General features: G+C 40.1%; 1 protein-coding gene across 1 annotated transcript in view; it reads left to right on the forward strand.

Annotated features, from left to right (window-relative positions):
- syngap1b (synaptic Ras GTPase activating protein 1b) overlaps positions 1-15,798 on the forward strand; it is a 103,157-nt gene extending 87,359 nt beyond the window's left edge. The window contains 4 exon segments of the mRNA XM_056444696.1: positions 1,962-2,034; positions 13,687-14,022; positions 14,025-14,039; positions 15,793-15,798. Coding sequence (XP_056300671.1) covers positions 1,962-2,034; positions 13,687-14,022; positions 14,025-14,039; positions 15,793-15,798 — 430 coding nt within the window.
- The last annotated feature ends 1,613 nt before the right edge of the window (positions 15,799-17,411 follow it).

Here is a 17,411-nt window from a genome sequence, read left to right on the forward strand (position 1 = left end):
CCCCCCCCCTTCCCAGAGATATAGATAATATTCTGCTGTCAGTATATACCCGCCTATCTTTCGTAGCAAGAATATATTGATAGGCTGTGTATATATATATATTTATATTTAATATATATATATCTATATATATATGTATATTTATAGATATATATATATATATATATAACTATATATATAAAACTATATATATTTATATATATATGGCAGTTTTAAAGTATATATATATATTAATGTAAATATGTATATATATATACACATATATATATGTATATACATATACACACATATATATATATATATAGAGATTGTACCACGGCAAAAAACTTGTGTTTTTAAATCTTGCAAATGAAATTCATAGTGGTGATGAGTTTTGGCTTGATGTGTGTGTGCGCGTGTGTGCATGCGTGTGTGTGTGTGATCAATATGGGTCTGATTGACATGGCTTGTAGCAACAGTCACCTGTCTGCAGACCTGTGTTAAATAGTTGCAGGTAACTCTTAGTTTGGGTGGAGGTGTGGGGGGGGCGGGGGGTGGGGGGGGGGTCTTCTGCATGAGAGGTAAGTTTCACGGGGCAAAGAAACAAACTTCATGTAAGTAAATAGAAAAGTGTTTGCAGCTGCTGTTTGATCCAGGTCTGTCTGTTCCTCTGCATCCTTTTTGACCCCTTTTTGTCTCCGTAGCAACGATATTCAGACATTGTGACCTCATGTGGGTACAGACACACGGTTGTTTTTTGACTCCATGTACGACTCGACCTCAAAAAGCACTCTACTTGAAGTACACCTGGATACGAAGAAGCTTGTTTTTATTCCACGCTGTTCATGTATCACCCACATGCATCGTCATGGCAACGATCTTAAAGCTGTACCCCCGTGTTACATCCCATTGTTTGACCCGGGACAGTGTGCTTATATCTCTGTGTGTGCTTACGGTATGATTGACTCTTCTTTCTTTTTCCTATTCTCTTCTTTTGTAATAAAAAAAGGAAAAAAAAAGATATATATATAATAAAATTAATAAATAACTTCTCGACACTGTACATTATTTATGGAATAAAACATCCAAACACTTGTTTGAAACTTCACCTGTGCATTTTTCGTTCTTTATTGTCCAACATGTGCCTCTCTGTGTGTCGTGAATAAATATGAATGTGCCGAGGAGACCGCAGCATGTTGGTCATGTGTTCAAATGTCCACTCTGTGATTGGCTCATTAATGAACCCGCCCCTCTCCGGTCATCTCACCCACACAAACCCACATAAAGGCATTATTATATATTATTACAGATGGAAAGTCCCAATGAAAATAAATGTTCTTTGATTTCACACCAACTTCTATTTGGGATTTTATCGCCCGTCGTAAAAACGATTTTCACATTTCAGCCAGTCGGCCGTATGAGAAACGTCCTTGAACGACCTCCAGTGTGGATACCTGGACGCTCACGAGAGCTGTGGAGACCTGCGTTGTCCGATGGCTCGTGAAAAAAAACCTCCGTCTTTGAAATGACGAGTCAAAGGATTTATTTTTCCACCCGTCCGTGTCACATGAGACGGGCAATTCCCCGGAGATGATGGAGATCTGGCCCTAAAACACACAAAAGTGCTTTGATGAATCCCGTGTGGGGCGAGAAGAAGAAGAAGAAGAAGAAGAAGAAGAAGAAGTGAGAAAAAAAAGAGAAAGAGGCTCCAGCAGAGAAACATGGCGGCGCCTTCACAAAGCGTGGCTCGGGTTAAAAGATTGAGCTGGGACTCAGGTAACCAACATGGAGGTGGAGGAGGAGGTGGAGGAGGAGGAGGTGGAGGATGAGGAGGAGGAGGAGGAGGAGTTGGTGTTGGGCACGTTGTTGGAGATGCAACCGCTCAACCTCTTGTTAAGTGTATCATCTTGGATTCATAACACTCCCCTCTCTTTCTCCCCCTCCCCCCTTCCCCCCCCCCCCTCTTTTTCTCTGCTTCCAAGACTCATGGCGGTGGAGGATGAGTTGAGGGGACCCCCCGTGATTGAACCCAAAATCAGGATTTTCGCCGATCAGGTCTGTGTGAGACTGCTTCCTCTCTTCGCCGAGTCCGTCGGATCGGCCCGCGCCGTCTTCTCCGCTATCCCCCCCCCGCCCTCTCCACCCTCCCCCACTCCCTCCCTCCACTGCTACTGTAATTAGTTAATCTGCCTTGTGTCTGCGGTCCCTCTGATTATCTCGCCCCGACCCTGACCCCTGACCCCTGGCCCCGTCTCCCTCTGTGTGTTGGTTTTTGACCTCCATCTGTCTGCCGACATACCCCGGGAGCTTTATCGGAATATCAGAGTGCGTTGCTGTTTGCATTCAGCCCCCCCACACACACAAAAAAAGGGTCCGTTGGAGATGTCTGACTCCAGCTGGGTCATGTGAGCATTTTCTGGGGCCTGCGGTGATTGTTTTTTCCCTTGATGAATGTTTCATGCCGATCATGTGTGTGTATGTGTGTGTGTGTGTGTGTGTGTGTGTGGGGGGGGGGGGCGTCAAATCTCCTTAAAACCCGTTTCACACCTGACGTAGAAGCAGACTTTCAGGTGATGGAACAGCTGAGCCGTCTCCAGCTCTCAGCTCGCTCCGTTCCTCCTGCACAGAGAGCGAGCCGTAAGCATAGTGCGTGGACGTATATCTATTTATAGATATACAGGACTGTCTCAGAAAATTAGAATATTGTGATGAAGTTCTTTATTTTCTGTAATGCAATTAAAAAAACAAAAATGTCATGCATTCTGGATTCATTACAAATCAACTGAAATATTGCAAGCCTTTTATTCTGATTTATTGCTGATTATGGCTTACAGCTTAAGAAAACTCAAATATCCTATCTCTAAATATTAGAATATCATGAAAAAGTATACTAGTAGGGTATTAAACAAATCACTTGAATTGTCTAATTAACTCCAAACACCTGCAAGGGTTTCCTGAGCCTTGACAAACACTCAGCTGTTATAAATCTTTTTTTTTACTTGGTCTGAGGAAATATTAAAATTTTATGAGATAGGATTTTAGAGTTTTCTTAAGCTGTAAGCCATAATCAGCAATATTAAAAGAATAAAAGGCTTGCAATATTTCAGTTGATTTGTAATGAATCCAGAATGCATGACATTTTTGTTTTTTTTATTGCATTACAGAAAATAAAGAACTTTATCACAATATTCTAATTTTCTGAGACAGTCCTGTAGGTTTATATCTAGAAATGCATATGTTTACACTCGTATTCAGACTGAATTGTTATTGATAGTTGACAGGAGATATAAGTTATAAGTAAAGGTCATGCACTTAAACAGCTGTGAGCATCAATACATATTTAAAGAGCCACAAATAAAAGTGCTCACTGTGCAGATTGGCCCAATTAAAATTAATGTGGAATATATTATTGGATTATAATTTATTAACAAAGTAAAAGTGGGACTACAGGATGTGAATAAAGTCTCATCTTAACATTGTTGTGATTATATTTTTGTAAAATTCATCTAAAGTAACTAAAGGTTATTTAAGACACATAGTGGACACGTAGTGGAGTAAAAATATATAATATTTTTGCCTTTGAATCATAGTGGCAGAAAATTTAAATACTCAAGTAAAAAAGTATCCAAAATCTTATTTCTGTACTGTATTTGAGTAAATGTACTTATAATTTAATTGACCCAGTCATGATATAAGTGTGGCTGTTGGATGAGATAAAACTATATGAATCAATATCTCAATCTATCTGAGCTGAATTCGTTCAATGTTACATTATCTAATAGGTGGTGAAGGCCGTTTTTTAATGAAGGTATGGTTATAAAATAAACCGGAATTATCCAGGACTTCCTGTGACACATTTCAAAACTCATCTTCGCCTTCAAAAAGCTCATTTCTTTGTCAAAGAGCTTAAATAGTCGCCCCGCTTGATACGTGTCGTCTTTTATGTGCTCGTTATTATGGATTTTCTGTCAATTAAAAGCATAAAAGAAATCAAAGAAACGGCTCACGGTAGATTTCCCGTCAAAAGGGAGAGAAAAATAATTAAAACACGCCGAGAGGGAAGAGCTGACAGAGCGTCACACTGACGGTCTTTATTACATCTAATGGGACAATTATATATTCTGACAAATCCCACAAGGATCCACATAGAAACATGTAATATATATTCTGCATTAATTAGATATAAATATACATATATATATTCTGCATTAATTATATATATACAGTATATATATATATATATATACAGTATATATATATATATGTACGTATATGTATTCTGCATTAATTATATATATATATAGACATATATATATTCAACATTATTTATATATAAATATATATGTATATTCTGCATTAATTATATATATATATATATTCAGCATTAATTATATATATATATATATATATATTCAGCATTAATTAGATATAAATATATATACATATATATATATATTCAATTTTTGCATGAAAAGCAAACATAATAGGCTTCCCTCGAAATATAATTCACAACTCTGTTTTTTGGGGTATTGGATCGGAACATTTCGTGGAGACGGCTGAAGTCTGTGAGGAGCGTTAAAGGGTTACACTCGCATTTAAATAGCAGCTACATGTGGCTTTATATCTACCGGAGACAATTTAAGCTCCAATACTGCCTTGGCAAAGAATGTTTTATTGGATTATAGAGCAGCACACTGCTTAGCATTCACACAGCGCTCGAGGTTATCTGCAAGCTGCAGGGCACCTGCACAAAGTCACAATTTCACTTAGAATGTACGACTCCTATATAGGAGTCGTACATTCCTTCTACAGTCATGGGGTTTCAAGTAAAAAGACACCTGTACCACGTTTATACCATATTTAATGCACTTAAAACATTTCAGGATATGAAAATCTTAACCAGAGCACAGAGAGTGGTTCATAACATGTGATTAAAAGAGTTAAATAAAAGTATGGCCACTGCAGTTTATAACAATAGAACACCAAATTACACAGCTGACCTGTTTATAGTCAAATGTGGTAAATATCAATGCAATGCAATCGAAGACAACCAGTCAGATTGTAAAGTCTAAGCTGCATTCTCTCTACCGACCACCAGGGGGCGACTCCTCTGGTTGTATAGAAGTATATGCTTCATGTGTTCACGCTGCATTCTCTCTCCTGGCCACCAGGGGGCGACTCCTCTGGTTGTATAGAAGTCTATGCTTCATGTGTTAAAGCTGCATGCTCTCTCCTGACCACCAGGACTTGTATAGAAGTCTATATAAATGACACTACTTTTCTCTTGATGTATTCCCTCAGTAAACAATGAAACTGCGTTATTTTGATTGCAAAACAACCAAGATGGCGACGGACACAAAAAACAATCTGGCGACCGCCAAGAAAAACAATATAGCGACCCACAAAATAACCAAGATGGTGACGAACAAAAACAAAAAAATGGCAGCGGACAAAATGTCGAACTCAAGACCTCCAGACAGAAGTCCAGGAGCCAACGGGCGACGTTACATTTACTAAATCCACTTCGTATTTACAACGTCATCTTCGATAAGTTTTTCCGATATATTCCCGCCACGAGCCAAACAACTCAACCTCGTGGTTGCTATAGCGTCGCAGTTCACCAACGTCCTTGGGATACAGTCATGTGACCTTGAACGCTTCTAGATTGTAATCTCCTCATCACTCACACAAATATTAGTCTTTGTGACATTCATCTGTCGGATTGATTAACGCCGTTCCCTCGGATGCGTTGAGTTTTATTTCGTGACTACACGTCTTCCTCCGCGGCGACATCATCACGTCCATGTTTCATTCACAGGAGATCTGTTTGCCTCCTTATCCGTGTTTCAGCTTCTTGAACGTTGGTTATTTCATGAACACCTGTGTGTGTGTGTGTGTGTGTGTGTGTGTGTTACACTACAATGCAGAAATAAATTTTTCTCCGTTGTGTTCTCCCCCCGGTTAATTAGTGCGTTTATGCAAATATGGTTCTGGGTTTTTACCAGTGTGTATGTATTTATCTCCATACAGCAGATGATTGCATGCTTGGTGTAAACATGTTCTGAACATGAAACATGCGCGATGCAGTCGACTGGATTAATGTGAATCAACTGATTTTCAGATGCAGATTATTTGTTTTTGGAGTGCCCGAAATATGTCCTTATTATTTCTTGTTGAGCATGATTCATGTTATTGATAACGCCGCATGGCGAGCTGCTTTAATGCTTTAATGCTTTCCAGATGTTGGGTTGTCTGATAACGTCATGCGTGAATACTCGCCGTTGTGTACGCACATATATATGTATATATATATATATATACTACCGTTGAAAAGTTTGGGGTCACCCAGACAATTTGGTGTTTTCCATGAAAACTCACACTTTTATTTATCGAATTAATTCAAAATGAATATAAAATCTAGTCAAGACATTGAGGAGGTTATAAATAATGATTTTTATTGTAAATATTAATGTTGTTCTTCTTGTGGCTCAAAGGAAGGCCAGTTTTAGAGCTTCTCTCAGCAGCATAACTGTTTTCAGCTGCGCTCACATAAAAAGGGGTTTCAAGAGTTTTCTACCCCTCCGCTAGTCTTCTAAGGCGATAACACAATGTACCATTAGAACACTGGAGATGGGCCTCTACACACCTCTGGAGAGACTTCATTACACACCAGAGAATAGTCATTTACACATTAACTATGTAGAGAGTATTTATGATTAAATTAATGTTATCTTCATCGATAAAAACAGCTTTACTTTGAACAATAAGAACATTTCTACGTGACCCTAAACTCTTGAACGTTATTGTATTTCGTTGTTTTCCGTTCCTGTTTGTCTCGTTGTACTTTCTGTGTATACGTATTGTTTTTGGGTGGCTGTTGTTTTCCTGAGCGTCCCCCTCCTCCCCTCTGCCTCCTGCTTTCAACCCTCCTTTTCCTTTCCTCTCCTCTCCTCTCCCCTTGTATTGATGAGATACGGTGATTTCTCTTAGGGGAGGCGTCAGTCCATCCTAGTGCAGCCCCGTCTCACGCCCGTCCCACCGCGAATTACCAGGTAATAAAACCCAACCGGCACACCTCTCACCCTCTCATCCATAACCCTGCTGCCTCTTCTCCACTCCTACTGTTCTCTATGTGCATGTCCATACGCATAGCATCCTGTGAACTCACTGCAAGACACACACACACACACACACACACACACACACTGACGGGCGCACTTACTTTTCCATTTTATCTTTTCAGAAGTAAAAAGAAATGTAAAAAAAAAACGAGTGTTTGGACAGAGGTCACCTGAAGGGCACATCGCCACATTTCAGAGATTTACAGCAGCACCCCGGGGGGCCGTTCATCTGAAGCGTCTGAAGTGTAGTCCCCGTACATCGGGTGCCGAGCGATCACTTTTCATCCCGAGGTACCGAATGTATACGAGAGAATCTGGAAAGTCAACGCAGATGAATAATTACTGTCGTCTGGGATGACGGAGCGCTATCCCTCACAACGACGATACGACGAGAGAGGCTGCGTTTTAATTGACTCGAGGAAAACCGGGGCGCATCAGGATGCTGGTGGCAGCCAACATCCCATAATAAGATGCTAGTTAGTATGCGTAGTATGATTTAGTGCTTTAGGGCTTTAGTTTCCCCAAAACAGGGGAGTATGAGACCATTGATATGCAAAGTGGACACACAACGCGGCATTCATTTCCCACAATGCAACTGGTGACAACTGTCTTATCAGATAATGGTGGACAGCTCCGATATGGCAATAATGCTTCAGTATAAGAATAAGATTTCACTTTGATGAAGTAGAAAAAAGAAAAAAAGGAAGTCAGCGTTTGACTGAAATAAGGTGTTTGGTTGACGTGTGCTTTATAGATTTAAATGTTTTTATTATAAAATACAATTTTAATGTGGTGCCGTTCATTTATAGTTTTAATGAAATCAAAAAAATACCCACTTAAAAAATAAAAAAAAGTACGATCATCCTAATAGACAAAATGAAGAAGAAGAAGAAAAAACATTCGCTGCGAATTAATTATTATCTTTTTTTTTAAGGAATTCACACTTTTTACGATTCTTGTTTGGAGAGAGATTGGCCCAGGTTACCATGGTTACCAGCCTCCAACCGGGCAGCGCAGGCTGTTTTTCACCCCAAATAAATATTGTTGAGCGATTGTTCCGCACATCGGGGACGAGGTTGAAGCTAACGGTGATGTGAGCTTACGGCAAAAAAAGTGCCTTTAGTTTTCGATCCCGTAGACGTCACATGACCTTCAGACTCCCCGTGACTCCTGGTTGAGTCATCACAGCAAAAGATGAACAATTAACAACCTTGTTTTTTCTTCCCCCGTGCAAACATCTTTCCCCTTGTTCTCTGACACGTGATGGAGAACGTGTGATTCATGCACAGTGTACATTGATGATTGGCGTTCACACACACACACACACACACACACACACACACACACACACACAATAGTGACATGTTCTTTGTTTCACGGAACAAAAAGAGGTGGTTTCGTTGTCGCCTCCCAACACAACAATGGTGTGTTCACTGGAAATATTCTGCGACGGATCTTTCGAGTTTATTCTCATCACTTGAGATGAATTAGATTGCTTTATGTTGACATCAAACGCCTCGGCAGAAATATAAAGAAGTGGTAAACAAATGTGTTGCAGCCCTTCTGCAGGTGACGCCACAATTCAGCCATAACCAGCAATCCACAGTTATATACAGTGGGTAGGGAAAGTATTCAGACCCCTTTAAATGTTCACTCTTTGTTTCATTGCAGCCATTTGCTAAAATCAAAAAAGTTCTTTTTATTTCTCATGTGATATTTCAGTTTTTCTTTTTTAATAAATACATGTATATACAATATTTTTTAGATTTATAATATTTATATATATATTTATATATATATATTATATATATATATATACAGGACTGTCTCAGAAAATTAGAATATTGTGATAAAGTTCTTTATTTTCTGTAATGCAATTAAAAAAACAAAAATGTCATGCATTCTGGATTCATTACAAATCAACTGAAATATTGCAAGCCTTTTATTCTTTTAATATTGCTGATTATGGCTTACAGCTTAAGAAAACTCTAAAATCCTATCTCATAAAATTTTAATATTTCCTCAGACCAAGTTAAAAAAAGATTTATAACAGCTGAGTGTTTGTCAAGGCTCAGGAAACCCTTGCAGGTGTTTCGAGTTAATTAGACAATTCAAGTGATTTGTTTAATACCCTACTAGTATACTTTTTCATGATATTCTAATATTTAGAGATAGGATATTTGAGTTTTCTTAAGCTGTAAGCCATAATCAGCTATATTAAAAGAATAAAAGGCTTGCAATATTTCAGTTGATTTGTAATGAATCCAGAATGCATGACATTTTTGTTTTTTTAATTGCATTACAGAAAATAAAGAACTTCATCACAATATTCTAATTTTCTGAGACAGTTCTGTATATATATATACAGTGGGTAGGGAATGTGATATTTCAGTTTTTCTTTTTTAATAAAAAAATTCTACATTTCAGTTTTTTTCTGTCCAGATGCCGTGCAGTAATGATAAATAAAATGAATTTTTAATTGTTAACGACATTCCTATAAGTCTTTGCATCGCTTTAAATGCAGAGAAATACAAAATAAGCAATTAATACTATTGATTATCAAGCGCCGATATTTTAAGATGCATTTGCAGATGTATCACATTTTATAGTCATCTAATTTATTCACAAGAATATATTAAACATGACTGAATAATACACCATTCCAACACTACCCCAACAACAAGTTGTCAGTCGATGAATAAGCAGGTAACGTAAAAAAAAAAAGGAAAATATGAATTTTAAGGAATGCACACAATGAAAAAGAAATCAGCCTTGAAATGTGAAAAAAATTGCGTGAATTCTCTTTTATTGTAGATTTTGTTCTTTTTTTTCTCCTCTCACACACACACACACAACATATTTTTTAAACCGCTGTGTTTTTAACTTACATTTCCCTCCACTTCTTCATCCCTCCCATCCCAGCACGCCCTCAGATAAAAACAACGGGAATTATGGGAAATCTCCGTATCCGACCCAATCCTTCCCTGAAGAACACTGATTAATGTGCACATGTTTTTAGTTTTGTTGTGTGTTTTTTTGGTGTGTTTTCTGTGTCTTCCAGTGAGTCTGTGTTCCTGATAGTTATGTGTTTGTCTCTGTGTGTTTTGGGGGACATTATTTGGTTAAATGGTGGCGTTGGCCAGTTGTTACAGAGCATCTGAGGATGTGTGTGAAGCGTTCTACGTTGGGTTTTTTGTTTGTTTTGCGTCAAAATTAAAGCTCTTAACCCGGCAAGCTAGTCATCTAAAGCCATACAGGGTTACCTTACACTTTAAAACTGCCATATATATATATACAGGACTGTCTCAGAAAATTAGAATATTGTGATGAAGTTCTTTATTTTCTGTAATGCAATTCAAATAACAAAAATGTCATGCATTCTGGATTCATTACAAATCAACTGAAATATTGCAAGCCTTTTATTCTTTTAATATTGCTGATTATGGCTTACAGCTTAAGAAAACTCAAATATCCTATCTCTAAATATTAGAATATCATGAAAAAGTATACTAGTAGGGCAGGGGTGCTCACACTTTTTCAGCATGCGAGCTACTTATTATGTGACCAAGTCAAGGCGATCGACCGACGGGGTGCTAGTGAGAGTCGCGCGCGAGCCGAGAAGGATTGTTGACGGGGGGTGCTAGTGACTTTTTTTTTGTTCCGTCCCAATGCGCGCAAACCGGTGTCGGAGCTCTGCAGCGCACGAGACGGCGGGCAGAGGACTGTTAACGCGACACGTAGAGACAGAAATGACATGCTGCTGCTGTAATGTGCGCTATAGAGAAAGTGACAGGGGGGCGGGCCAAATTTTTTTTATGTCATGCGATCTACCATACAACGCCGCGATCGACTCGCAGGTCGCCGCGATCGACCGGTCGATCGCGATCGACGTATTGAGCACCCCTGTAGTAGGGTATTAAACAAATCACTTGAATTGTCTAATTAACTCGAAACACCTGCAAGGGTTTCCTGAGCCTTGACAAACACTCAGCTGTTATAAATCTTTTTTTTTACTTGGTCTGAGGAAATATTAAAATTTTATGAGATAGGATTTTAGAGTTTTCTTAAGCTGTAAGCCATAATCAGCAATATTAAAAGAATAAAAGGCTTGCAATATTTCAGTTGATTTGTAATGAATCCAGAATGCATGACATTTTTGTCTTTTTAATTGCATTACAGAAAATAAAGAACTTTATCACAATATTCTAATTTTCTGAGACAGTCCTGTATATATGATTATATATATATATTTATATTTATATATATTGGCGTTTTAAAGTGTATATATATGTATATAATGTATATAAATATATATATATATATATGTACATTTATATATATATATACATGGCAGTTTTAAAATATACATATATGTATAAATATATGAATATAAATATATATATATATATATATATATACATGGCAGTTTTAAAGTATATATATGTATATACATATATATATATACAGTATATGTTACAGAGCGTCTGAGGATGTGTGTGATATATAAATATATGTATATATATATTTATATATATATACATGGCAGTTTTAAAGTATATATGTATATATAAATATATATATATTTATTTATATATATATATATATTTATATATATTTATATTTGTATATATATATATATATATTCAATGTTGATGAAACCACCAGTGTGAGTACGTTTCACAGTTTGCTCTGTAGACATTCACATTGATTGGCGATTGGAGGCGATGGGTAAGAACCTGTGTGCATCGTACACACCGAACATCTCAGTTCTCCACTAAGTGTTGTGTGTGTCTGTCTCCAGTAGCCCCCAATTTTTCATAATAATAAGAAATAATAATAATTTTTTTAAACCTCTCACGCCAATGCGGTTAATTGAATGAATGAAGTAATCAAGCCCCCCAGAGAGTGAAGCAAGCTTGGTAAGTTTATCAAAAAGGATGTCAGTAACCTATTTATTATTATTTTTGTAACTTATTTTTTTTTCATGCCATGTCTTTCGTTCAGCTGCTTGGTTCCTCTGAGTTTAATAAACACGTGCGTTGCTCTACACGTGGATATTAAACGCCGCCGCCGGTCGTGTTTGAGAGTAACGACACGTGTGTTACTGGCATCCTGTAACTGCCATAGCACCGGTTAGCGGATCGTTCTGGTTCTGATTGAGAAGAGAAAAAAAAAGAATAATTCACATCAAAGTTTGGGCTCGTTTTTTTGGTGTTTTTTTTGGCATTCTAATTTTCTTTTTCTTCTTCTTTTTAAAATCTTTTTAAAAGTGAGATGGAAACCCCTCCCACTCACAATGGACACACCCATCAGACACAGTTCATCCAGTCCTAAAATTGCTTTAAAAAAAAAAATCCTTTTTTGATTCATTGGATGTGGTCCAAAAAAAGCGATCCCTCCTACTTCCTGTCTCCCCCCCCCCTCCCCTCCCCTCCCTCTACGGCACACCATCCCATCCATGTTACAGTATTTCATACTTCTTGCATTTAAACGGATATCTGAAGTTCGTACATATTTTTTTTTAAAGTAATTATGTCCAGACGCCACAAAATGTGGCCCGGCGAGATAAATTAAGTGCAATTATTCCAAAAGAGGTTCAATCAGACGGTAAAACTGTGACTTCCTCAATGCTTCTATATTCAAGTCATCTTGCAGCAGCTCCTGAATACGTAATAAGTCCTCGTGAGTCGTCTCTCGGCAGAATAACCCGATTGTTCTCTCTCCCACACGGACGCCAGAGCAGACTGGGAGTGAAACTAAAATAGTCAAACTTTAGTCTTTGCATTTCGGTTATTCTGCATAGGTAATATAATACGGCAAAACCAAAAAAGAGTTTCCTTCATCACTCAATCAAAAGCTCCGACCCGAGATGAAAGCAGCCGCTCATCCCCGGGTCTGGGTTTGTGGTTCTGATTGGTGTGTTGTTGCGTGTTTGTGCCGTTGCGATGTCTTCAGGACCGATACGTGTCGAGCTCGTCTTCAGCCTTTCATTCATAAGACTTTAAAAGTAGATTATTGTCGTTATTGAACATTACTTGTACACTTTTTTTTCCTTCCCTGACACCCGATAAACACGCCGACTCATCCAGAGAGAGGATCAGGACCCTTTGACCCCCCCTCATGCCCCCCCCCCCCCGTGACCCTTCTCCTGAGCGGCCATTTCTATTGGCGTACGCCACGCATCAACTTCGTAACTCATCCCTCTCTCTCTCCTCTGTCTCTCTCTTCCTTTTCATCACTCTGTCTTTTTCCTTCTTCTAATTCCTCCTCACTCTGCTTCCGCCATCGCTTTAACGTGTGCTCACCCCGACCGTCACCGTTCACTCACGACTCCATCTTCATCCCTCTATTCTTACTTCCTCCCACACTCGCGCACCTCTTCAACATGTGATCTTTAAGAAAAGAAAAAATTATTCCCTCTACATGTCACGTTCTGTGCCTTGATTGGACATCTCCTTTACAACTCCTCCTCCTCCTCCTCCTCCTCCTCCATCGTTCATTGAATGGCCTCTCTCTCCTACGACCATCTCTCCTTGCTCCCACTCCTCTATTTCCCCTCCCCTCCCCTCTCTCTCTATCTTGCCAGGAAGACCAGCGTTCCTCCCTGGGTTCTGCAGACCCCGGTGTGAAAACTGAAGGTGGAGGGGGAGGCGGAGGAGGAAGAGGAGGAAGAGGAGGAGGAGGAGGAGGAGGAGGAGCTGTAACCGACGATCAAGGCCTCAGAGTTCCTTCCTCGGTCATTTCCTGCTCGCCCCACAATGGAGTCCTCCCCCCCCAAACTGTAGACCCTCCCTCTCTGCCCACTCCTCGCCATCATCAGCATCCTAGTCACAATGGAGAGCTCCGTGGCAACCAAACATCCTCCCCCATGACAACCTCACAGGCCGCCGGGGGAACCACGGCAACAGCGACTACAGGCGTAACGCAGAAGAAGGGGGAGTAGGTCAAACACAACCCCCCCTCCCCCCACCCCCCCCCCCCCCCACCACCAACACCAAAACCACGTCTTTTTCCCCATTTAGCGAGACGATGCTTTAAAAAGAATTTCGCTTTAGATATTTGTGTAAATATATATATATATATATATATTCCCCCTGGCAAGAGAGAGAGAGAAGACACTCGAACACACAACACAAAGGGCTCTTCAATGGACGCGTGTTTCTCGTTGAGCTTCAGCTTGTATCGGTCTTGCAGGACGAGATGTACGATACACACACACACACACACACACACACGCTCCTTGAGTCAAACAGCTGCTCCGTGCACTCGTTTGCGGCTTCACGAGAATTTTAAAAAACCGCGGCGGCGGGAAAAAGGGAACGCTATCGAATGTCTCGTAGTAGCCGCTAGCTAAGCGCTACACGCGCTCGCGTGGCGTCCCTTGACTAGGCGCTTTGAATATGCCGATCCCGAACAGACGCCAGGCTGCGACTCGTCGAGGTGGAGGTGTGGTGACGTAGTCTGGCTCTCTTAGTGCCTTTGAGTGTTTTTCAACAGGGTTTCTCTGGTGCGAGGCTAACAGACGGAGAGCCACGTTAGCGCCGCTAGCGAGGGGAACGGCGCGGCGGCGTAGAGGTTTGATGTGTGGCGCGAGACCCTTTTTTTTGGGGAAGTTTTTCTCTTTTCTTTTTCAATCGAAAGGGACTTCTTGTGTTTTTTTCTGGGACTGAGCTCATGCAATTTTCTCTCTTCTCAATCTCACAGAACCGATCCGTGGTAAAAAAAACAAAAGAATTGGTGCTGAACAGAAACAAATGGTGCCATTTCCTCGTCGAATGTCTTTGTCTGCCATAGCACACTGCCTCTCTCATGACTCGCTCACTGTCTCTCTCCCTCTCTCTCTCTCCTGTGATTGGTCGTTGACAGGACTCGTATCCCCCCCCCCCCCCCCCCCCCAGTATGTGTTCTAGGTGTCTGTCTGTGTTCTTTGTGCATCCTGTCGTTGTTCTTATGTCCAACAGGGTTATCGGGGTTTCAGAAGCGCCCTCCTCCAATCTCTGGGTTTTTATTAACACTCGATCAAAAGCAGCTCTATTGAATCGGTTTCGTTCAAATTTTACAGGAATAGCTTTAACGTTGGATGAAACTACTCTGGATGAATGTTTGTTTTGTTTTTTACAGTTTTTAAAAGGTGTTGTCCAGTTTGCTTCCCTTACAGAAGATACACGGTGACATTATTACATTTTATTCCGATTTTTCCAACTTTCACCAAAACTAATGTTGTTGTAAAGTGCATGAAAACTACTAACGACGGATTTGTGATTGCCCCCTTTATATGTTGAGTTTTAGGACGGTAAAGTGTGACATGCTGTGTAAAAAGATCATTTTCAACTGCTTTTGCCTGCCATGAAGTGCCTGGGGTCAATATATGAAGCGTCCTCTGGCCTGTAGACGAGTTAGCCATCGACTAAATGCACACGCTAATGCCTTGCTCAAGAGTATATCACACCCCTAGTGCTTAACACACACACACCACTCAGGCATGCCATGCTGTAGTTTTCATAATTTGAAATAGCTTTGACACAAATTAAAAGAGAAAACCGCTTGATTTACAGTAAATTTTAGGAAAATAAGTTTATTTTTATTTTTTAAATGAACTCTTCAAGTTTCTCAAGTTGCTGAACAACACGAGTCTCTTAAAAATGTCTGTACCGTGTTTCCATATTCGCTCATCCTGTGTACGACCTGTCAGTCGTGAAGGTGTGTCTGGGTCTCGTTCCCCCGTCTCACACACACACACACACACACACACACACACACCGGTGCCACTCTGAAACTACGTACAGGTTGAACCCAGAGGAGTCGAAGGGGTTTCCCCGTCAGCTCCGTTTCAGCCATTTTTTCTTCTTCATCTATTTAGAGCGAACCGATCACTGACGTCGGCTCCGAGTCGTACACCACCGATGAATGTGTAACTGTTAACAGGGGAAGGGTCGTCTTCTACACAGGCAGCTCGCAGGGCTACTACTTTTCTCTCGTGACACGTAACATTGTGTGTTAAAGAATGTTTGGATTCTAAAGAGAAGAAGAAAAAAAAGAAGCGCTCTCGGATTCGAACGTCTGTCATTTCAGAGATGTGAGATGAAGATTTGAGAAATTAACATTGCTGTGAAAAAAAATACCTCAGTGACTCAGGTAAACAAGCAGTTGCCTCAGAGCTGAACACACACACACACACACACACACGTACAACACACCTATAAGAGTCCAGCTTTGGGAAAGAATGCCACCATGCAGATACTCGGTCTATCGCTTCAATAGCACCTGATCAAGCACCCTCCCCCGTTTCTTCTCTCTCTCTGTCTCCCCCCCCCCCCCCTCCCCCTTATAGCCACTCTCAAAGCTTCGTGGAGGACAATGTGGAACGTAATTGGCTGATGCACCATCGGCAGTCCGCAGGCTGGCACAGCCAAATGTCCAGAGCCCTGTCTCGCGACGCGATTGGCTGACACAGGGAGAACTTGGGGCATTGGTCCCATTCTCTTTGCTCAAAGGACGAGGCAGAGCCCCAGCGGACCATGTAAGGAAATGCTGGGATGTGTTCTATTTTTTATTTTTTTAAACTTTACTTGGGCCCTCTCTCTCTGATTTGAGATGTTTTTTGGTTGTTGTTTTGTTTGAGTGTTTGATGCCTCGTTGTTGGATCTACATTTTTACTTTTAAAAAAAGAAAGAAAAGATGGCTGGACACATATTGGCGTTTGTTAAGCCTGCCGAGCATGCAAAGAACAGCTATGCAGTCCCCGACCAATCAGCAGAGCGGAGGGACGCGAAGGCCGAGGGAGGCGCCATGAGAGAGGGGACAGGTGTATTGTGGGTAAAGATGAATTTCAACGGTGCTTGACTTCTCTTAAAATTTCAGTCACAGCTGATTTACTTTCAGAGCATTTATTCTCTTCTTCTTCTTCTCTTTCTCTCTCTCTCTTATAGTCTTTTTTAAAATGACCTTTTTGATTCCTCTTCCTCTACTCACTCTTTATCTATCTAGGATTCTCAAAGCATTATTTTACCACGTAATCGTTACTCAAATCTTAAGACCCACTCGATCTCCTTCTCGTCTGACGGTATTTATTAGTCCTTCCGTTTGAATCTCTTTCAGACTTTGATTTTAAAAAGGAAACTAAAATATGCACAGCCTAAAAACAACAAGTGAAGAAGAAAAGAAAAAAACTGCTTCGGAAAAACAAAAACAAAAACTCTCGCTTCAATGAAGACATTGGGGGGAAAAAACTGACAAAATGTTATTATTTATATTTCTATGATACCGATTATTCTTACAATAGCATATAAACAAAAAACTCGTCAGAAATCT

Source organism: Pseudoliparis swirei, chromosome 22 (assembly GCF_029220125.1).
Source record: "Pseudoliparis swirei isolate HS2019 ecotype Mariana Trench chromosome 22, NWPU_hadal_v1, whole genome shotgun sequence".
Taxonomy (NCBI): Eukaryota; Metazoa; Chordata; class Actinopteri; order Perciformes; family Liparidae; genus Pseudoliparis; species Pseudoliparis swirei.